The sequence below is a fragment of the Phaethon lepturus genome, unplaced genomic scaffold, assembly GCF_000687285.1.
Source record: "Phaethon lepturus isolate BGI_N335 unplaced genomic scaffold, ASM68728v1 scaffold10076, whole genome shotgun sequence".
In the NCBI taxonomy this organism is placed as follows: Eukaryota; Metazoa; Chordata; class Aves; order Phaethontiformes; family Phaethontidae; genus Phaethon; species Phaethon lepturus.
The window spans coordinates 38,926-63,338 of record NW_010548295.1 but is presented as its reverse complement, the minus strand read 5'-3'; the positions used below and the strand labels follow the sequence as shown (position 1 = coordinate 63,338).

The 24,413-nt window shown below is 41.1% G+C and overlaps 1 protein-coding gene across 1 annotated transcript in view; it reads right to left on the bottom strand.

The window, feature by feature from the left end:
- Positions 1–559: 559 nt before the first annotated feature.
- The window catches only part of SLC45A4 (solute carrier family 45, member 4), a 34,512-nt gene continuing 10,658 nt past the window's right edge, over positions 560–24,413 (bottom strand). Inside the window, exons 2-8 of the mRNA XM_010289915.1 lie at positions 7,940–8,128; positions 4,747–4,926; positions 4,426–4,637; positions 3,562–4,371; positions 3,366–3,465; positions 2,188–2,399; positions 560–956 (exon numbers count right to left, since the gene is read on the bottom strand). Coding sequence (XP_010288217.1) covers positions 594–956; positions 2,188–2,399; positions 3,366–3,465; positions 3,562–4,371; positions 4,426–4,637; positions 4,747–4,926; positions 7,940–8,128 — 2,066 coding nt within the window. The 3' untranslated portion in view covers positions 560–593. The remainder of the gene's footprint in view (positions 957–2,187; positions 2,400–3,365; positions 3,466–3,561; positions 4,372–4,425; positions 4,638–4,746; positions 4,927–7,939; positions 8,129–24,413) is intronic.

Below are 24,413 nucleotides of genomic sequence, written 5' to 3'. Positions count from 1 at the left end.
TTTTGTTATTCTTGAAAATAATTGCAAATAAAACTATTCTGCAGTAATTGCACTAACAAAAAACATGAAGTCTAAAATTAACGTTAAAGAACTGTAGCTGTCAGACCAATAATATCATGCTTATGAAAAGAATTGATCAAGATGTCTAAGCATTTGATTCAGCTATTACACTAGTGGAATCTGAAATGTTCAGACAAAAAAATAGCAAGAGACTATAAGTCAAGATAGCTTCCATTTTCTGTTAGTTTAAAAACAGCCAAAAACTTAATTTTTCTAACTGCTAATTGTATACGTTGTGAGTCTCATGCAGATTAATAAAACTTACTTGAAATCTAACTGTATTCTTAATAAAAAAAGTGTTCAGAAATGACATTTCTAAGTTGTAGAGAAAGCAATTAGCATCATAGCTACCTGTTCAAACCTATATTAAGGACTACAGAATTTCATTTACACTTTTGCACAAAACTGCCTTTTCTTCTGCAATTTTAGCTACAAGTAGTGAAGATCCTAACTTGTCTTCCTGGGAAAAAAACCAAAGTTTTTGATCCTGCACCTGCACTCCCTGGAATGTGGGTGAAGAACAAGCAACGGCCTCAAACGGCTGACTCGCTCTCCAATTCGGATGTGGCAGCTCCTTTGCGCGTGAGCTTCAGCACAGTTGGCTTCTCTCCGCTCGTGCCGTTGCCTTCGGCTGCCTCTGGAGGACCTAGTCCTTTCTGTTCTTCCTTTGGCTCTTCATTGACTTCAGGGTAAATCACCAAGAAGGTAGCTGTCAAAAAACCCAGGAAGGATCCCACTGAAGCCACCATGGGAATGACTCTGACTGTGCCAACCGCATCGACCACACCACCAAGCGCAGAGGCCACGAGGATCTGAGAGATGTAAACCTGACATGACAGAATAGCGCAGTCTATGCCAAATCCTCGCTTTGAGTTCCCGGGGCTATGGTGAATGTACTGGAAAAAAAAAAAAAAAAAAAGAAATGTGTTAGGAGGTAAAACAATGAACAAAATAAAATATTTAAACACTGGTATCTTCCTTGAATTTCTCCGCCGCATGGTGAACTTTATGCCATCCTTGTGCATCATGCAGGCTATACAAGTCCTGAGCAACAGCCTCCTTATCTCCTTATCAATGGCCTCCTCATCTTACAGCAAGAGGCAGATATTTACTGGGGCAATCCTAGCATGAACTGGCTCCAAGATTAGGTTTTGTAAAACAAATTTACATGAAACAGTTGTTGGAAATTATTTTTATGATTATTAAAAGGAACCCCTCTCCCAACCACAATGCAGAACCATGTTAAAATAAATGAACCTCCTGTAGTTTGTAATCCACATGGAATACTGCTAAAAAGTGGAAAGTAAATCACAGAATCATAGAATAGTTTGGGTTGGAAGGGACCTTTAAAGCTCACCTCGTCCAACCCCCCTGCAAAAGAGCAGGGACATCTTCAACTAGGTCAGGTTGCTCAGAGCTTCATCCAACCTGACCTGGAATGTTGCCAGGGATGGGGCATCTACCACCTCTCTGGGCAACCTGGGCCGGGGTTTCACCACTCTTGTTGTAAAAAATTCCTTCCTTAGATCTGGTCTAAATTTGCCCTCTTTTTGTTTAAAACCATTATCCCTTTTCCTGTTGCAAAAGGCCCTGCTAAAAAGTCTGTCCCCATCTTTCTTCTAAGCCCCCTTTAAGTACTGGAAGGCTGCAATAAAATCTCCTCAGTGCCTCCTCTTCTCCTTGTTTCAGCTGAATCTGTTTGCCTTATGTCTCCCCAAACTTACAGCTGCATTTCCAGACTCACCTCAATACCTAAGACTGCACATTAACCTGGGTAATGCTAACATAACATAACACGTCAGAAACATTATTAACAACTAGGTATATAATAAATGCCTCAATAACTATTTAATCTCTCTTCATCTACTATACGCACCCAAATCCTTTTACACCTCAGCACGGGGTAAAGCAATCATGACCCCACTGAGCCAACTTGATGCTAATACCATCTGATTTAAGTGGCAGCTCTTGCTGTTTACTATCAAGGACAAATCTGTTCTTTGACACACATCCCGACAAGGCAGGTATCTCAAATAATGGGATTTAATAAATCCATTCTCCCATTGTGTTCTTTAGAGAAACGTGAATGCTCTGCCTTGATTAGAATATTCTAAATATTCCACGTACCTGTTTAATATCATGGTATTGTCCCAAAAGCGCATAGGGGCAGTAGGAGATACTCATAGAGACTATTCCCATAGTGCTGATCATTATCATGGTGACGTACACGTTGGGGAACATAGCCATCACTGCAGTGCCAAGAGAAAAACCCAGCGTGCCCAGGATGTAGATCACTTTTATACTAAGATCATAGTTGTCCAAGTATTTCTGCAACAAGGCTGCAGAGGTGAAGAATAAAATATAAGTATCAGTTTACTTGGTGAAGTTTTTGACGTGGCCGTGACAGCTCGATACGCTATTTAGGACTCAGACGCTTGCTGCATATTTGGCTCGCCCTAGCAGCGTAGCTCAGCCCTCATTGGGGAAAGGACGTAATTCCACTTCAGAGACAGGGGAACAAACGAACTCAGAGACTTGCCTAAACCATGCTACAAACCTGAGGCAGAACCCCATGCTCCGAGACTCAAACATATCATGGTCCACTTGGTCCATTCATGAATTTTACCTATTTATTAACTTTATCAATGCAGGTACACTCTGAGCACAGAGGAGATTCCGTTTCTAATGCAAGCACATTTGCTAAGCAGCAATCAGATAATTGACGTTTATAGCCGTGTTCCAGTTTGCGTTCAGGACCAAGTTGCCCACCTGAACTTCAATTTGACATGTCTCTACAAAGAGGCAGTCCCCACGATACTGGTCTGTGCAGACATGCCTGCACATGTGCTGCAAAACGCAGAATTCAAGTTTGGCAAAAGCTTTCCAATTGTCTGTAGTTGGTTTATCTGTTATTAGAGAGCAAGAAAGAGACTTTCAGAAATATAGTTATAATTTTGATTTTAAAAACGGTCTTTGCAAAAACCTTTTTACATACGCTTAAATAATATGCAAGCATAATTTAGTTTCCTGATGACAAGCTAAATGCCATTCAATATCCTTTGATACAATTTTGTGCTTTATGCTACTTCACCAATCTGTTTCATATTTCCACCTCTACGTTCAGAGGAACTTTTTAATATTGATTCTTAAAGAAGCCTTTCCCTTTATGACCATGTAAAATGCTTTTCCAAAATATCCTTCAGCCCAAACAAGGAGGCAGATGCTAACTGAAGCAAACCTATTTTCACCTTGCAAATACATACAATGGGGCGCATTCCACTGTCTGATTGTGCAACGTCTCTTACCTGAACAAACGGCAGCAGTAGCAGCATAAATTACCAGTCCCCAGCAACCCATCTGAACTCCAGCATTATAAGCGTGTAACTCGGTTGAGTTTGAAGGGGCCTGCAACACACAAACGCAAAGCCACGTTCTCGTAAGGAGCACGTCTCTGAAATGAGTAACTATAAGCAGGCTGGCCAATGGTAACTATTCTCTTACCTTTGGATCGCCCTGAAAGATGACCTGGCCCATGAAATCTGTATAGAACACAGCTTCAGCAATGATTGAGAACCAAGTTAAGAGGTGACAGACACACAGTCTCAGCAGCTCCTTTGGCATCTTTAGCATCGACAACCACAAGAGTCTGACAGTGGTTTCAGTCTCCCCCTCTTCGCTCTCTGTGTCTCCGCTTGAATTTGTTGTGCCACTCTGATTCCTGTGTCTGTACCTCTGTCGCTGCCGCTTCTGCATGTCATAGATATCATTCATGCTGCGTGAGGACTTTATCAAGACAATGGCATTGGCCCGACGAAAGCGATAGCGGTGAGAGCCTATTTTGCCATAGTATGAGAAGGTGTAAGATGGCTGACGGTAAAACATGTGCCTCCTCCTTCGCATGGAGTTTGAAGTACTAGATTGCTTCATGCCTATTCTAGCATGTCCATTGAGGAACTCTTTTGGTAGGGAGCCATTGACATTTGGGACTTTATCTTCATTCAAGCGATTATCAAGCAACATTTCCTCCTCTTTCTCACTGTCCCTGAGGAAAGCAGACAGGTGGTTGAGTTTGGATTTCATGATCTCTTGGCTTGTGTTGTGGGGAGTATTTGGATATGAAGCATCCTGAAAAATGGAGGGTTCAATGTCATGCAGAAAAAGCAGTTCCGATTCAATTTCCAATGTAGCATCGGGCATGTGCAGAACCGAGTCACTCTTACTTCTTACAATGTTCACGTCAAGAAACTCCAAATTGAGATCATGCTCTGACTGAACCTCATCGTGGAACATAGAGGCTCCATACGGCTCTTCCTCACTAATTACATTCAGTCGATTCAGAGGGGGGAGACTACCACTAAATTTGACACTGGAAAGTGTGTCGTCTCCATCATCAATCCTGTCCTGCTGAGGGTTATATTGCTCTTCTTCAATGCTAAAAAGGTGGAGAGCAACGGAGACAGAGAAAATAATGGCTGCAAAGAAGAAAAGGACTTGCTCTTGAGATTTAAAAATACCACCCAAGAAGGTCTGTGTCCAGTCCAGCCCTCCTAACATATAACCGATTGCCCCTCCAAGACCTGTGGAACAGAAAAAATGAGAAGCGAGTTAAGAAAAAATCAATTCAGTCACAACCTGGTCATCAGGAAGATCTGGCAGCTGCCAAAAACATATTGGCTAACTCCATACCAGCTGAAAATGCATGGATGTTAAGGGCCATGTCTTGCTCTTCACTGTCCACTACATCCAACAAGTAGGCCCGAATTGGCCCTTCTGTTGCATCAGCACAAAAGTCCAACACCACAACACCAAGCACCGTGAGAACTATACCAATGGGTTGCTTGTCCGGGACATCACCAATAGCCAGACCTGAGAAAAACCAGAAGAGGAATGTGAGCAAGTCAGTCAAAAAAGGAAAACTACTAAGAGCAAGGTTAAGCTCCTTAAGCAAAAGGTGGCCAACATACTTACTGGAAATACTATTTTACAGAATAAAATGCCAATTTCAACTCTTTGGCACATCTTCATAAGTAGTCTGGGACAAAGACTACATTTTTACATTTGTAAGACTGATGTTTATTTTTCAAAATGTTATTTTAAAAGTATCCCTTAAAGCTTGGAGATCACTGGACATTATTTCATGTTCTTGGTTGTATTTTCCTTCAAACGCTGAAGGCTGTTTTTATAAAAGACAGCCACAGTGAGAGGAGAGCATCCAAGAGCAAGATGACATACCTCATCTATCAGACACAGAAGTAACTGCACTGCTGACAGCATTCCTGACATGGTGCCTAACATGTAAAGGTTGCAACACAACAGGATAAAGTGAAATTTAACTCCTTCACCTCTCTCTCTGCTTTTCTCCATCAATCATATTTCCTAGATCAGTTTCATAAGCAAAACTTTTAAGGATGAAGCAACATGAAGGTATTTTGCATTGCAAAAAGCATCAGCTTCTGTTGATAGCACAGGATGAAATGCTCTTTGTCTACAGAGTAGAAAGGCAGCATTAGTATATAGATGGAGAATTTTTCATGAAACAAACCATTGACAAAAGCATGAATTACTCGAATCAGGGAGATTTAGAAGCTACACATGCAAGACTGATAAAACCGTTAGTGTAATTGATGAAAATGACTGCAGAAAGAGATGAACTGGCTAAGCCACCAAAATCATCTAAATCCGAAGTGCTATGATTCCTGCGTATTTAATCCTCATTTATACCAAGTCCTCTGAATGCTGAAGAAGTTTATACGTGTTCCACGCTCGGCTGAATCTTAAAGCAGAAAACACCAACAGTGTCAGTGCTTTAGATTTGTTGGAAACCTGAACAGTGCACACAGTGGAGAGAACAAGAGTTGAATAAGATCTATACACAGCTGTTCTCCTGGGACATGGTGGTATTACTATTAGGATTGGCAAACCTCTTTTTTAGCATGCTCTTGTGCTTCTTGTTCCCCTCCCTGTGACTCCTATTGCCAGAGGCCAGGTTACGAAGAAAGGTTCCATACAATGACCACCTCTGTTTTGCAGCATCTCCTGAAGTCCCAAGCTGAAATTAGGAGAGCAAGTAACTGGAGACTAACGATAGGAAAGCGTGAACGTAAAATGGGAAGAAGACATTGAAAGCATACAGGGTCCATCTAGAAGAAAATTTGGTTACAAAACGAGGTCTTTTCCTGCAAACCTCTAAACACCCCCCTTTGGCAAGAAACTCGTAAGCGATGCCTTTTCTCTCTGAAAAGTAACACAGGCCACCATTTCAAAAAGTTCAAATAAAGAGAGACTAATATTGCTTTATCATATTTTGCATCTGCTCTAACTAGTAGAGCAGGTGGCTGATATCTTATACTGATGTGACTTCAATTATAGTGGCAAATCTCTATCTTCTAGTATGGAACAAGTCTAGACAAGACCATCACTTCAGTTCGTTCCAGGCTCCCCTAGGAGAGGCACCGCAGTGTTTATTGTGCTTTTCAGAAGAGGGTATTTGTTCAAAATCTACCACAACCACATCCCAGGAACGGATGCATAAAGAACAGAGCTCAGTTTTGCAGTGCATTGCAATAACCTCTGAAGTTTTACTGCACCTGAGTATCTGGAAAGTAGCACTGGAGTATCTGCAAAATGCAGGCTTCCTCGAAAGCTATGTAATAGACTGTATTACTGTATAGCAAAGAATTAGAGAAAAATTGAAGACAATATTTTCTGTTGATTTATTAGAAGGTGAGATATTTCAAAATAAACCTATAAACTGTGTATGAGCTTTGCTTGCCCCTATCAATGGCTACTGACCTAAACCACTGTGTGGAAATAAGAGCTTCCTGTTAATTAAAACCTTGTAAGAGGGCTGCAGGCTAACATCTTGCATACATCTGAATGAGGAGGAATAAGTCTTGGAGATACAACAACAAAGTACAATTGATACCATATGATAGCAATTCAAATAATTAGTATTTATTGCTTGGGTAAATTGAAAAAAAACCCCCAAAACATAAGCTAAATATCATTCATCTGAACAGTTTGTCCACTGCAGTTTGTAGAAAATTGAAAACCATCATATGGCACCCCAATCTGGTTCTAAAAAGCTAACAGGCTGAGCCAAGGTAATGTTCCACTCATTTCCCGTAATTAGTAAAACTTCTTCACAATAGAGCTAACCTGAAAAAAACCCCAGAGGATATTATTAGGTGCTAAGTTCCTTTCATTTGCATCAGTCCAACCATGATGTAAACATTTCCCCAAATGTACTTGCTGTCACCTCTCCTACACTAAATTTACAAAGAGATTGTAGATTGTAGATTAAGCTCAGTAGTAAACTATGTTCAAGGGAAGCTATTTTTACCAACTTTGATGGGGGCTCAGGAAAAATTATTTTCCCACATAGTTTTTGATAAACAAATATTAACTGTGTTCTGGACTTTTTCAATACCGGGTCTAAGAAAAGCACAAGAAAAAGTGAAAAGATAATTTTTGAAATAATGCTGGAAACAGGATGTGTTGCCAGATATGCATTAAAGGGAAAATGGATCACAACAGGAAACATTTCCCTGTGAACAGGTTGCTACAATTTTCCCATGTCAAGGATCGACCAAATTTGTCTCAGTGACTGCAGACATTATGCTGGCAACCATTGTATTAATAACACTGTATTACCAGTTACAGCTATGATTGCACAACACTTAGCACAGCACCGTAACTTTCGAATATGAATAAAAACATTCAAGATGGATAGCTCAAATGCACTGTTGCAGAGATTTCTCATGATTTTAACACTAAACTTAAGTTAAATCAACTGCGTATCATCTTTACTTCCTACATAAAAATCTTAAAGCAGGTATGTTAGCAGGAGCTATACACAGGTGATTTCCTCATTATTTACCTATAACAGAGCCATTAAGGAAAAGTGCAACTCCAAAGAGGACACCAATGCAGAGAGCAAGAATAAAAGGCCGCCGGCGGCCCCAGCTCAGTGTGCAGCGGTCACTAGCTGAACCTATAAGCGGAGTGAAGATCAAGCCCAGGATAGGGCTAAGGAACCACGTGAGGCTGTAGTATTGTTCAGGAAGACCTAAAACAAAGACAAAAATGATTTAAAGGTTATGTGGTACACACCAAACATCTCACATTATACATTAAATTTTGTTATACCTTTGAAAACTGTACATCGGTCAGTAATGGACCTACAGCAAATTCCCTCCCAGATGAACAACCCAGTCAAAATTTCTTATCAATGGTTAAAAAAAAAAGTTAAGGAAATCACAGATCATATATCTTTCAAATACCTGGGCAACAAGAAGGTAACAATAGATATACTTAAGCTATTGAAGTAAAAGTTATAAAGAAAAGAGATATCAAACAGTGGAATCACTAGTCTAAATTAGTTCCTACTGACCAAAAATATCACACTTTGCCAGATTTTGCTGACTGTGCCGTATCTTTTTTGACAGGGGTGTTGGTGGGGATAGCCTCTGTGAAAATGCAGCAGCCAAGGTCTGCTGTGTAGAAACCAAATAGCTTTGTTGCATCCTCTACCCTCTATCTATAAAACCAAAGATCTTTGGGACGCTTGGAAAACTACTTGGTTGTCGTATACACATATCCCCTTCTCAGCAAAACTTTTAACATTCAACAGGACTTGAACATCATAGTGGTACTGCTCATCTATGACGACCACCATAAAGACTTGCTAAAGATTTAACAGACTGAGCATGGTGGACAGAATTTGACTGTCATATGAAATATCCCATTTCTAAGCACAAAAATGTTTACTGATAAAAGTGAACAATGGACGATAAAAGAAAAAGCAATTAGTTGTTCTCTAAAGGTTAATGAATAAAGAGGCTTGTTTATCTCTTGCCGTCCTTGCTTTTTCTTTCAGAACTGACATGACTACTCGTAGGATCAAATTGAAACAAATTTGATTTATTATGTAATATTTACCTAGAAAACAACAATGTTGTTACAAATAATTTCTGGAGAAGGAAAGAAACCCCCAAAGCCCTGCTTTACACCTCTCCAGCATGGCGAGCAATGGCCTGCAGATGGCACACTGGCCCAGAGGAGCTGCTACGCTCGGCTCCTCTGAGATCCGTCTCCCTCTCAAGTTATCAGCACAGGTCAGGTAACAACTTTGACATGTTTCTCAGCAAAGCATTAAAACCAAACCAATCAATTTCTTGCAGTCCAGCTGATGCCAAGACTGAAAAACTGAGTGTCTTTACTCTAGGAAGGAAAAGCATTTGTTATTCAAAACCACGTATCATGAGCGCGAGTAGTATTCGACCTTTGCTGGCGAGATCAACCTGTACCTTACGCTCCCTGCGCAGCGTGCCGAGGCATCCAGGATTATACCAATCCCTGCCCAAAATAGACTATGCTGCAAATTTGGAAGTCTAATCTCCTGCTGTTTAAAGTGCTATCAAATCTTGACTAATGATGCTGACTTCTTCCACGAGATAAATCGCATTTTCCTGAGACTGGTGTGCTCTGCAGTAATGCAGAAATATTATAAGAAAATAAGACATTTTTTGCCCACGACTTACCATAGATAACAAAATTCACTATCGGGATTCAAAATCCAGGTCTGCGGCCAAGGTCTACGTGATTTGAGTCAACTTTGGCTAACGAGCAAGCTAACGGCGACAGACACCTTGATGAGTACAGAGTTATTGGAATAAACTTGCCTCTCTGAACCCGCGCAACCTGTGCTTTCAGCCCAAACATGCCCATGAGCAGGCTGCCCACAGGGAATGGGGAAAGCACCATGGTTTAGCCATCTTTCCTTGCTCCAGGCCTGTACCTGAGGCAAATACTCCACATTGACACTTACCATACAACTACTGACTCTCCGAAAGGGCTTTGTTTATACAGATGGCACCTCGTTCACATCGTGGTTCAAACCGCCACCTCTTGCTTAGATTTTCCAACTGTTTGGTGATGTTTTTGCTGACATGGAAGTTTTAGCTGAGACATACTTAGCCAGGGCAGGAGACTTATTAGGTTTAAAGCTCTTGTTCAAGAAGCCATGGTTGTTTTAGCACCATTCCTCCAGACCCCAACATTTATAATTACATCACCCAGCTTCTCTTAATGAGCTCTACCCTAGTCACAGGTACAAGCCAGTAACCCAAATATAAGCACAGCGAAAACCTCCATCTCCCTGTGGTTTAAATTCTCTTTAACTTCACCAAGTTCAACAGCCTTCCCAAGCACACAAGCAGGTTCGGGCACTGGGTGTTTAACTGGCACCTCACCTGCTCCAGGATGCTAACGCTTATCAATGCCTGAGCTAGCATACAGAGGGGAATAGTGTGCTTAAAAAAAAAAATTAATGATGGGAAAGAGGAAACATTTAGTTCGAGGCAAGCAAAACTAAACTGTAGGCAGGTTATGATTCATTTTGGGTGAATGATTTCTCTGCAGGACACAGAAGAATTGGCAATGTGTAAATATTCATCCCATTTTGCCTCCACAGAGCCATCCTGTCGAGCAGCAGTTATACATCAGAGGTTGCTATTGTGTGATGCCAACTCACTGCAACAAGTCTGTTTTAAACAAAGTTAGAAGCTATGGCTTAACCAACGTCATTGATCTTTAATACAGCATTCACCAACATCTGAAATAATGTGATGTCATATCACTGCAAAAGGGCTCTATGTTGAGAACAGAAGTTTCTTTTCTGAATTATGTTGTGACTTCTGAATTATGAGCTGGGACATCTCAGTCAAGCTCATCCATCAGTAAACACTTGACGTAGGGAAGGTTTTGCAGTAAATCATACAGTTACTTTAAATAAATGCAGGGGATCAAGGCTAGCAACAGCTCCATTACTAGCGTTACAAGCATCATCCTATCTTATGTGAATAAACAACCTTAAACAGATAAATACAAGTAAAATGGATACAATTACGAGACTCTCTTTTAACATTCCAACATCCATTGAGACAACCAACTCGTTTTAATGGAGACTATGAGCAGAAACAACAAGCAAATGCTAGTACAGCAAGGACAAGCGATACGAGCAGTACATCCAGGGACACGGGGGCTTGCACAGCTCACCATCCTGCTGCCCTCGTGGTCACCACTTTGTCTCCAGTCTACAACAGCACGTCTCTGTGGCGTATACAGATTTTAACAAAAAGTTCGGGAAACAATCCATTTGAAATGATGACTTCTACAGAGAATTGAAATCTGTTTACAAGTATTTTTTCTTCAACTGTAAAAACTGCACATTTCTAAATTGGAAATATAGGTATTTTTTAATGCTTTATAGCCACAGTTAACCAACTCTTATAAAAATGTCCTAAGATTATTAAAAAACCAGTGATTTTTACTGCCAGCATTACTTTGACTTCAGTACTTTCGAGGTCAACTTTACATGTAATAACTAAAAATCAGATTAAGGCCTGCATCCTGGTTTGATTTTACAGGCCAGTAAAAGAAATGAAAAAAAGAAGTTTTACCCAACCTCTGTTACATGTCTACAGTTAGGGAGTCCTATCCTTCCATGTATGAGTAAGAGGAGAGAGACTGAAATGCTTTCTTGAGAAGGCTTTCTTTTCACAGATTGAAAAGGGCGATCTTCCTAACATCTAAGTATTATAAATAAAAGCCTAAATCCAAATATTTACATTGAAAATGGCTTACTTTGCAAAAGCCATGAATCTCTATTTTCAGAACAGAGCTAGGGATGTATGGTAGCTTTTACGGAAGGGTTAAAAGGACACTTAAAAAACCAAAACCATTATGTTTGGAGATCCATCTTTGGACAAACCACTTTGATTTCTTTTTTTTTTTAATTGAACTACTCTTTAGTGGCCAAAATATCTATTTTTAGAAAAAGAGGCCATGATAAAAATCTATACAAGAATTAATAGCCCCATGCCAAGAAAAATGGAAGAATTTCTAAAAAGCTTTCAGTGCTCCTCCAAGTAAACAGGAAAGGGATAACTTTCAAGTGAAACACGAGCAATTCCCACAGATTGTATAATGGTAGGATCCATCAACATGAGCACAATCTGCTTTTTCTCTTGCTGGAGAAGTCATGCTATAGGACTACCTCTGTAACCTAAGCGGCAGGGCTCTTATAAATTACATTCCAAGTGTAAGCTAGCAGTTTACAAAATCATCTTATGTGTTTTATATACAGTTATGCAGAATTCAAGAGTTATCATTTATGAAGTGCATGACTTTACTGTAAGTATGTAAACTGTGATATCGGCACATTAGAATTTAGTTGGTTACTCAAGTGGAAAAGTACTGAGTGGTGGATATGGTTCAGTGGACATGGTGGTGTTGGGTTGATGGTTGTACTTGATGATCTTAAAGGTCTTTTCCAACCTTAATGATTCTGTGATTCTGTTGGAGAAGATTCACAGTGGGAAGCTGATGTACGTGCAAGCTAAGATAAAACAGCATAGGAAAAATTAATTTGCTGGTGGGAGAATTCCCTCCCGTACCAGTCTGACAGACAGCAGACTCCTCACCTGAACAACATACAGGCAGGCAAACAGAGCAATTTTTTTGGCAACAGGTAGTAAAGGTAGTTACCCAGAGCTTCCTTTTGTATTTGCTTTCTTGAAGTTGAGATGTGTTATTGAGAAAATGTAGTCTACCCAGTCACTGAAAACACTGTGAGACAACAGTTCTGGTGCCTAGAAGAGCCTGCTCTCTCTGTATAGGTTTAGTTGTCACCTCTGATGTCTGCACTCAGCTCTGTTGCTGGAAAGTCAGACTTCTGTAAAGCTCACAGCCATGTTCTACCACGGGTCTTCCAGCAAAGAGCTTTCCAAGGCACTGAGCGCTACCTCCGCTGTCCCATGAAGCAAGACTTCAGAACATACCTTGTAGATGTTCTTCATAAAATTCAAGCTTCATACTGGCAGAGTCTACAGGTGCTTCACCATTTCAGCAGTAGCTTTGCTTTAGTGCTAGACATTTTGATATAAATGTGAAAGTTCCAGACAGGAAAGGAGGACTCCAACCCCAAAATACTTTTTTCCCTCAAAAGAGGCTGTTCTGGTTTTAGTCTCTTGAATGTCTGCATACATGATATGCATATTTAGGTTGGCGTGCATGATTTGGCAGTAGAAGCAAAATAAATAAGGGGACTGAAAATTGAAATACTTAAAGATATTGTGTGTGTATATATATATAAAAACAAGATATAAACCCCCAAGTCTCCCAGAGGTTTGCTACTCACAAGATGAGCTCCAATAACAAAACTTAATAACTTTAATAAATAAAATAACAAAAAGTTATGGTTGCAAAGGGCACTAGGCAGTTGAGGAAGGTAATTACATATCCTAATGGCTCCTTTCTCTGGATATATATGCTGCTATACCTACAGAACTTCACCATTTCATACAGTATTTTAAAATGAGAAGACAGGCATCCAAGCCAGGACAAGACACCGGTGAGCGGAAACGAAGAGATAAAGGGCATATTCTGATACCAAGAAGTTCCCTCTGATAACCCCATCTAGTGGCAAAGAGTCAGATGCAGTAAGTATTTTGAATAAACTTGGCTACAGCGATGGGCTCGGCCAGCAGCCCTGCAGCATCCAGTCTCTGATGCGCAGAACAGATGTACGGATGCCGGCTTTGACTAGATTTCAGGGCAGTACCGCACAGCAAGCTTGTCATCCATATGACTGCCTCGCCGCAACCTGTTACAGCCAAATGTAAAACGTCCCAACCGCTGAGAGCTGCTAAACCTACCTGGAACAGGCTATGACTAGGCTGGGACTAATTTCATATGGCCAAGAGAAGTATCATGCAGCAAATGCCTTTACCAAAGGCTGCTGAGACTCGCATGCGGACTCAACAGCCAAAGCAGCTGCATCCCATTACCAGTTTAATGCTGTTCCTTTATTTTGTCTGTAATTTTCCACCGCTGTGCTTGCCTTGCCAGGTAGCAGCTCTAACAGCGAACCGCCATCCACCAACTTGGAAAAGTAACCTGGTGGCCTCTTGGCGGAGGAGTAATAACTGGAGGATTATTATTTAGCCCTTTACTGACAGCTAATTTGAGGAAACACCGAGGAGGAAAAAAACATATTGGATAAACAAGGTTAGTATTTGTGCCGTGAACAGAATCTGGAGCAGGTCACAAGGCAGACTCAGAAGTCCCATACAAATCAGTGAGAAAAAGAGCAAAACACAACAACAGCTTCTGTTAGCAGCAACGACTGCCACTGAGACCCTTGTAATATGGCATTTCCCAGCCAGCTACAAACAAACAGGACACTGGCTTCTAGTAAATAAGGGTTTGTTTTTTCCCAGACAAAAAAAGTGCCCAACAATAGTGGGACCAGCACCGCTCACGGTTCACAGGAAATGCTCACTGTGTCACCATCAGTCTAAAGGCTGCGTGAGGTCACGAGTTACATGGAAGAAAGATTAAGTCACATGCAGCAGTTTCTATTCAAAACCTCTTTTTGATAAGTTCTATTGGGGGAAAAATAGTTCTTTATAAGCTTAACAATAAGATCTGATATGGGAATAGGATGCTAAGCTCCTATTTTCATTTGTCAGAAATCATCACCTACAGACTTGTTTATATGCTTAAAGTAAACACCATACAAATTTCTGAACTAACATAAGAAGCTGACATGCCCTGCAAATACTTGTATTCCACAATTTCATCCCTGTATCAAATACTGAGTGCTGCTAAAAATATTTTACATTGATCTGTTTAAAAATGCATTGCTTGTACAAGCTGCTTTGTTTAGACTATATTTTTTTAAAGTGTAGCAAGCAAAACCAATGCTTGTCAAAAAGCTGTGAAAAAATTAGAACCCCAGTATCTGTTCTTCATCTTGTTACAACAAAATCATAGAAACCACTGCAAAGACAAGCATTTGAGCTTTGGAGCGTCTATTTCACGAATAGAAATTTCAGAATGCAGCTGCAATAATTTCATAAGTGCACCCTGATATCCACTCCCATATATTTAAAATAAAAATACAGACTTGCCACACTCTTGGTTGTGCCTGTTTTGACAACTGTATTGCCATGAAGCTTCAACCGGAAATCTTTTGGCTTCTTGCTATCTCCCCTCAGATTTTAGGACCTCCAATGGCTTAGAGTTCGTGCGGGACTTTGAGCTGCCAAAAAAACCCATACCTGAGGCAATATATGTTGAACCAATGCACTGGAACGGGCTTGGCTGGTGGTCTGAGCACGTTGAGTTTATCACACCCACGAGGAATCACCTTCTAACTTCTGGATTGAAATGGGAACTCTGACCAACAGGGAAGGGATATGAAAAAGCACAGTAATTTCTCCTGGTACCCATTACCATGATTTGAGCAGCTTCCAAATGTGGGAGTGCAAGCTTTTAAGGAGGAAATAATTTTAAGTACCACTTGAAATCAGAGTCTGATATCATATGAGATGAGAGAGCCTCTAATTTGCACCCCTAATGCTAAGTATCTTACAGCTGCTGGTGTGAGAAGAAATGAAGCCCCGTATTAGACTTCATTTTTATGTGAGATTTTTGCTCTTCATTAAATTATGTCTGCCCAGCCTATATGATGACATTTGCTCGATCTTGCTTCAAGAGTGGCTTCTAAACAAGTGGCAAACAGCATGACAACGCTGGAAAAAAATTATACTGACCAATACTTGTGATCACAAGGCTCGATTCAGTAGCAAGAGCGCAGGTGGAAAAACTCAGAACAAAATTGGTACCATGAGGTTTTTAATTGCTGCTAGCTTTCTACATGAAAATAATAGCCTATCAAGTTACCAGGCATCTTTATTCACTCAGTGTCTCAGAAATGACCTACTGCAATAAACACCACATAAAATAGGAGCAATATCAAAACTGTGGCTTCAATCTTCCCACTGGTAAAATTCACATCCTGAAATTCTTCTTGTGCCTGTCAAATAAGAGCTCTTCTGTTTAGCCTGCAACATTCACCAGCTGTCAGCACATTATATACATCTTACAGGCAGGAGTACGTGAACTCTGCAGCCTGAACATACTTTTCCGGAGCACAAACTATCACCCATTTGCAAGAAGTCTATTCTCTCCTTCCCTCTCCTGTTTAGCTCTCGACAGCTGGGATGTCTGCACAACGGCTGGGAGCGCTGGGCTCTCGGCCTCGCTCAGCTGGTCTGTTACCGCTCCGGATGGTAGGAAGCGAGGATAGGGCTGCCTCCGCGGTGCAAACGAGGAATCAGTTGTGGGATGCGAGAGTGGAGGGATAAAGCACGATTCCCCCATTGGAAAGGGGTTATTAGCACTGAGAGGAGTGATAATTAAGACAACAAATAATTAATATGAATATTACAAGGACATAGAGACCATGGTACTTCGAAAGACTGATATCCAAGGGCAAAACACAGAAAATTCTTTCCAAAGCTACCAGCAAGTCAGCTGCAGCCCACCCTGAATGCATCGGGAAAAATCCACAGGACCAAAAGACACTTTGCAGAGGAGAGGGCTGGAGCTCTGTCTGTCTACCTCTTCCAGGATGGGAATCCGCTACCTGCATCGCTGCAACATCCAAAACTTTTACAGCAGATTCGTGCCTTTAAAATGCACTTACATTTCTGCTTTGGTCACTCCCCGTCATAAGGACAAGATTATAGATGAAAGCTGGATCTAGATTTGAGATATGTGAACAAATAATTAATACAAATATTAAAAGGATGAAATTAGGTTACAGATGCTGGAAAAACTGTCCAACATTTCCTTAAAGTTTATATTTCAAATTTTAAATTTCCTTAGTAGATGGATGCAAACAAGTCACACTTTTACAGCAGAAACAAATTCCAAAAAATTGGAGACTATTACAACTATTTCATGGCACGCCTACAACTAGACTAGAGCCACCTATTTTGAAAGGACAACTAAACTGGTAATAAAACAATATTCTTGCTCTCCAACAGCTTCAGTACCGAAATATTAGTGTGGTGTTTCATGCAGAGTCCTGCAGTCCTAAGCTGCAGAAGAGTAATATCCCCTTCTGGCAAAACTATTCTGTCTTTTGGTACAGCAATAGCTTTTGAAATTACACACGCATTCGCGTGCCAGCAGCAACCATGTTGGGTTAAATAACACTTCTGAAAAATGGATTTAAGGAAATAAGTGACAGGCCTCTTAAAGGATTTCATCATCCAGTTTTCCCAGTTTCTGTCTCGGCTCAGTTATTGCTTCTCAACCTCCTACAACTGTCCTCCCCTTCTCATATTTGGCAACCGTGGGAGTCATCAGTGTTTCATTAAGCTCTGCTGCTACACTGCCATTCTGCCAAAGTTGTAGAAAGGTTTATGTGGCTTCCCTGACAATTTCTAGTTTATAACCCAGTTTTATGGTGCTGTGTCAGGAAGAAGCAGCATATGTTAAGAGAAGTGAGCCAAAGGTATGTGTGGAAGGGGGAGAAGGGAAGCAAAAGCCTGAGAACAGCCGAAGTCTGAGGCATCGGAGAAGGAATACATACACTGATCTGCAGGCAGGCAAACACGGTTTTCCTTTTAGCGTGATCACAAATGCTGTCAAGTATAGCTTTTAAAGCTTTACTTATTTATTTTAATGTTTCTAACCCACCTACTAACCTGCTTCCACAGGAGTAACCTGTAGTAATTCAGGTAGAAGATTATTCCTAGCTTCCTGCCCTTACAACAATCCAGTTTTCTACTTCCTTATCCAATATCTCAAGCAATTGCTAACAGACATATATGCCAATATTAGCTACTTCTGCTGCTGTGAAGAGGAGGAATCAACAGCAACACATATGACACACCCTGCTTGAGGAAAGACCAAAGAATCAATTGCTGTTTGTTTCTTTTTATTAAGCAAAAATGCTTAGCGACTCCTATAGGTTGTGCACAATGACATCCTTACCAAAACGATAGTATTTATTTTTGCCAAGGTACATTCAGGCCAGCGAAAAGTGCCAGATTTACTTAAGACAGAAGCTGAACCTGTTATACTCAAACACTGAGAGTGCCAAACAAGCTCTCTCCAGGCTGCAGCAGGTAATTACGCTCCAGAGAGGGCAAGGAAATGCAACATTGCCAAGAGCATCTATCGACTGCTTAAACTGATTCACGGGAGTTTTCTAGATTACCCGTGCCATCTTTTTTGGCTCTTGGGAAACTTGTTTTTAACTTTTCTTCCTCTCTCGCTTACTAACCAATATTTAGAAATAAATCACTTTGACTCTAATAAGAAATGTGCATCATGGTCTTTAATGAGCTGAAATTGAATATAGATTAAATCTGACGCAACTTCCAGTGTGCTGAACCAGCAATAATTAAAAAAAAAATTCCTTTTAACCTCCACTGAAGAGCAGTTTTAGGGATGTAACAAAGGTGCTTACATCAAATAAGAAGCTGAGAACTTTCTTCATGATCCCAGAAAAACGTAGGTTGCATTCAACTATACACATATATCAGTATAGCCACCCAGTGTTAACTTCACGTCACTGTATTTATTCCCAGGCTGCAAACGCTGTCGCCTGTTGCTGGCCAGTTAAGCAACCTGCCGATACAGAAAGACTCAAAGGTCACAAGCAACTACGCTAGCACCCATTTCCCATCACTTGCAACTATCTAAATGTATGCAGACACGTATATGAACGCAGCCATCAATAAAGTGTTTTGCCACGCTAGTCCTTCCCTTGCCTTTACGGGATGTAATTAAAATGCATCAGCTGTACATGATGCCCCACTTCGACTCCGCGTGCCTTACGTAACACTGCAGTACTTCACCGCTCCGTCTCGCTGCCAGATGAGACATCAATTACAGTGACATGTGTTGCCCGAAGATATGCAGCATCCCAGTTTATCCAAAGCTCAATAGGGTTTTTCGTCACCACTTCTAGAATATTGGCAAATTTATAAACAAAGGCACTTCAGCTCAAACACATTTTAAAATTCCCAAACTCTAGAGACTCTTACATATACAATAGAAAATCTTTCAGCACGAACTTGCAAGCCTGTTCTGTTAATCAACAGTGGGGCTTTTGTTGCAGTAATTAACACATTAATACCCCGGAATAGGACCATCTACTTACTCAGCAGAAGCAAATTCCAACCAAAAACTGATGTTAACACCTATTTTTTTCCTCCAAGTACAGCAAAACCTGACCTGTTAAGTCTGAAATCCATGTTCAACCCAGACTGGACTGACCCTTTCCCATCCCCTAAGAAAATCTGGTTAATGAACAACTTTTCTGTTCTGATTAAGAACAATTTTTCAATAAAAATCAGACTTGCTTAATGGCAACCCATTCGATATGGGGCTGCTCATAGCTGGGAGGGGGCTGCCCAGCAGCATCACAAGGCAGCAGAAGGTACAGCCTAAGCCCTTGCTTGGGTGCTCTGGTCCTGTGCTGCTCCACAGTGGAAGGATTTTGTGTGTAAGGGAAGCTTTGACTACCCTTCTGCACTGCTCGATGCAGACCTCAAGGGGAGATAGAAGCATGATTAACATAACTAAGCAAGGGCAAGATGAAGAGCATCGTTAGGAGATCCCAAATCTTATAAGACTCAATAAAGTTTTGAGACTTCTAAAATACCACTCTAGCAAATACTGGGCTAGAAGGCACCACCTAGGTAGTGGTCAATGGCTCAATGTCCAGATCAAGATCAGTGATGAGTTGTGTCCCTCAGGAGTCCATACTAGGACCAGTACTCTTTAATATCTTCATCAACGCCATACAGTGGGATCGAGTGCACCCTCAGCAAGTTTGCAGATGACACCAAGCTGAGTGGTGCGGCTGACACACCCGAGGGACAGGATCCATCCACAGGAACCTGCACAAGCTCAAGGAATGGGCCCATGTGAACCTCATGAGGTTCAACAAGGCCAAGGGCAGGGTCCTGCACCTGGGTCAGGGCAACCCCCAGTATCAGTACAGGCTGGGGGATGAAGGGATGGAGAGCAGCCCTGCTGAGGAGGAATTGGGGGTCCTGATGGGTGAAAAGCTGGACATGAGCTGGCAATGCGAGCTCACAGCCCAGAAGGCCAACCATCTCCTGGGCTGCCCCCAGAGCTGCGTGGCCAGCAGGGCGAGGGAGGGGATTCTGCCTCTCTACTGTGCTCTGGTGAGACCCCCCTGCAGTGCTGCGTCCAGCTCTGGAGCATAGGAGAGTCATGGACCTGTTCCGAGGGGTGGAACAGCTCTGCTGTGAGGACAGGCTGGGAGAGCTGGGGGGGCTCAGCCGGGAGCAGAGAAGGCTCTGGGCCCTCCTTATTGCAGCTGCCAGTACTTAAAGGGGGCTTAGAAGAAAGAAAGATGGGGACAGACTTTTGAGCAGGGCCTGTAGTGATAGGACAAGGGGAACCAATTTTAAACTAAAAGAGGGTAGATTTATGCTAGATATAAGGAAGAGCTTCTTCACAATGAGGGTGGTAAAACAGTAGCCCAGGTTGCCCAGAGACATGGTAGATGCCCCATCCGTTGGCAACATTCCAGGTCAGGTTGGATGAAGCTCTGAGCAACCTGGTCTAGTTGAAAAAGTCCCTGCTCATGGCAGGGGGGTTGGACGAGGTGACCTTTAAAGGTCCCTTCCAATCCACACTATTCTACGACACTAAATCCCCATTCACTGCCCCAGAAGTGTACTCCTGCTGCGCCTGTTCTACACCACCAACCCCCGAGCCCTAGGAAACCATAAAGGATTTGGTGCATGCTGCCAAACAAGTGACTGGCATCTTCTTTGCCCAGCATGGCATCTGGTCACTGTATCCAGGAACAGAACTTGAAAAAGGAAGGCAGAGAGACCTGGAAGTAGCCAAAAAAGTATTTTTTTTTGTCGAGCAGGCAGCCAGGCGGAGTATGGTCAGTACAACATTCATGCCCTTGAATTGCAAGCAGCAAAGAAAATTTTTTTCCAGCACCAAGTTGCATTTGTTAGAACATACAATAAGCGTACAGCAGAGTAAAACACGGGGAGCTCCTCGCACATTGATAAAAATCAGCCTCTTCTCCCCCAACTTTTAGGCTTGACTACATGCTTAGACACCACATGAAAGCAGTGACTCAGGAAGGTGTTTTTTGGCCTGTGTACCTCTGCAGATACCATCTGAAAACCTTCATCTTCCCAGGGATGACTGACCAGACAGTTGATCTCTAAATTTCAGCTGGGATCACATTTGCATAGGCCCTTTAAGGGTCAGTACCTGGTGCAGGCATCTCCTTCTATAATTACCCTACCTGACCTAACACAAAAAATATAATAGCTAATAAACATTATAGGTAACTCATACAAACATAATTTTAATAAACATTAATTTTAAAAGCCATTTTTTCCACCTAGACATGCCCAAACTAGTTGGAGGGGAAAAAAAGCTGAATTGATTCTGCGTACATTCTTTAGGCCATTCACATCATGCAGTCCCAAAGTGCTTTACTCCCCTTTTCAATACTCAAAGCCTTCCAAAAAGCCACTGTTCTCATAATAGGCTTACAAAAAGTGTATTGTTAATTGTTTCTACACCGCAAAAATCAACCTTCTGGCCTTTCTAAAGTCTTTAGGACTACAGGTTTATGATAGGAATAAACACTGTCTGCAATCATTGTTGTCACAACTGTGCTACTACAAAGCCCTACCAGCTAAAAGTCAAAGAACAGTAACACTGCATTCACTTTTAAATTATTTACTTTTAAAAGTGTTGCTGAATTATACATAAACACACCAATTCTTCTAACTCATTATTCATCGCATATTTTTAAAAGAGGAATTTTGAAAATAACCCATACTAAGCTCCTAAAAAGAAACTGTATTCTTCTACACAGTTGCCTTTATTGAGGTTAATTCCTCGTGCGGCTGTATCAAGCGAAACATAAATCCTATTAGTGTTTTTCCTGTTTGCTTCAACAAATGAACTGCAGGTTGTAGTTCGCAGATGTGGTTTTCCACATAGACCATTACTTGAGGAAAAACACTGCAGTTCAGTTATTTTAACAATCTTTAAACATACGAATGCTGGTAACAGGACTACCATAGAGAGTTGTGTGTCCCCCTCAAAGACCCCACAAAAAAAAGTGGTCTTCCTCTATAGCTGCCTGCCTTGTGGGTGAAGCATTATAAGAAACCAATCTCTTGGATGAAATTATGAGGACTGATTAAAAAGACTGCCTTGGTGTTTATGTAGCCTGCCTCAAACTTTCAAACTTTCCCACATGCCTTCTTCTATAAACTTGTGTGTTTTGGCTTGAACATTAACTTACATGAAACACGTTCTACACGTGTACCAGAAAGATTTAAAAGCAAAGATGCTTTCATATTGAAGTCTTCTAAAGTCTAGCTATATAAAAGTCTTGATCATAGTATTTTGAGCTTCCAGGGTCATACTACAAAGTTGCACACACAGGAAATTTTGGTAACTAGAGCAGAACTTAACCCTCAAGACTCAGTCTGCACTGCAAATAACACACTGCGTTGCAGAGGAGCGGCCCCATCCTTATTGAGCTGTTTAAAAATTATACTACTTGCATTTCTTCATGAAGGATACTGAGATCCATGGAGTCACTTTGCACCAAATAACCGTAATTGGTAGTTTGGAATAAAATGTAATCACAGAAGATGAAAAAAAGCTTCTCACCACAGACTCTTTTATATGGAATCTTTACTTGCATGTGTTGTTTCACAATCACAGAGACTATGCATAGAAGGATAAATTTACCAATGAAATCTGAAGTTAAACAAGCAGAGCACACCAGAAAATAAGAAAGCAAACATTTCCTTTCCAAATACGCAAATTGTGAGAATTAGGCTCTAGTGGGGACAAAGTAGAACAGAACTCTTTTCCAACCAACCAGGCAAGTATTTTTATCACATTGTGCAAAGCAGTTTTACTTTACATCACTCTGCTTGTAACCTTTTTTTTTCCCAATTTGAACTTTATAAAAGAATGGAACAGGTTATATGAGAGTTACAGGTATAGTCAGCAACACAGCATTATTCAGTCACCCAAAGGAAGCCTAAATAATTTTCAAGATTGAATTTGGCAATCCTTTCATTTGTACGAAACCCCTCCCCCCCAAGGTTACAGCTTAAAAACATTTGCAAACGTATTTTAAACACATTTGCCACATTAACGGTGTAGAAATCCATAGTGCAGAAAAATAACCTTCCCCTTCCTTTGCCTTCGTAACCTCTTGCACATGCTGACTGCTATCCAAACCAATGCAGTCCCTGGCACAAGATTTATGACCCATGACTTTGACTACCTCAGAGGAGGGAGCACTGTTAAGACTACTCCTTAATTAAATTACAGAGAAAGAGCCACCCTCAACTTTTTAACTGAGCATATCATCTTATTTTCTCGGTCATTCCCAAATGTTCTGAAAGCTCGTCCACGCACTTCTTCAGCTTCTCCACTGTTATACAGCATGTCTGTATCTGGGGGGACCCAACAAATCAACACTGCTGCCCACCTCAGGTCGCTAGCGATGCCCTCTGAGATGCTAGCCAGTTCAGGTTTGTAAACTATTTCTTGCACACTGCTATTTGTTGAACCAAAAAAGAAAAAACGTTGAACTCAATTTTCATTTCTGACAGATGATATAGTTTCCTTCTGCCCTCATTTAAAGTCAAGATAAAGTATTATTTATGTTGCAAAGGCATTCATATTAGGAATATATCCATTAGTGAAAAAAACCAAACCCTTCAAATAAGCAGTTTTGCTAAAAAGGCAGCTATAGAGCAGAACCACTACATAGGTGATAAAATGACATCGAAGTCTAGCAACCAGAAATCTATTTTTGTAAAGTTTTACGGAATAACAACAAGGGGAAAAAGACGGGACAGAGCACAGCACATCTGTTCTTCATTCCTGGTGTAGCTTGAAACAAAACACAAGATCATATGTTTCCGAGTCTGCAGAGGCACCCCATCACTACATAAATTGTCTAATTTGCATCAGAGTATGATAAACAATCATTTTTAAGTCACCTGGTAGAGTCCATGTAAGACAGCAGGTATGCCTGTAACGACTCCTCCTCGCCAGAAAATGTCTGGCTTGGTAAGACACTATGCCTGACTTCCCAAATCAGGCAAGGAAAACGTGGTGAATGCTGCAACCGTATCCACAAGAACTAATCCACCCTGGTAAACAATCATTTATCTGAATACCTGAGGCATTTTGTTGGGTTTAGATTCGTCAAGATTTCTCCTAGAGTGTCAAAGTTTAATACTAATTTTAGAAGCTGTAATTTAATATTAATTTTCCTGCCACCTACATGAACTCTGAAGTGTGTGAATTCTATCTGCATTCTCCAAAGAAATGCTTTAATTTCCAGAGATGTCCAGATACAACATTTGTAAGAGGTGTTAAATACCTCCAGATCAAAAGCTCATTTAAAGCCAGAAGAATATTTTTGGAATTTGCAA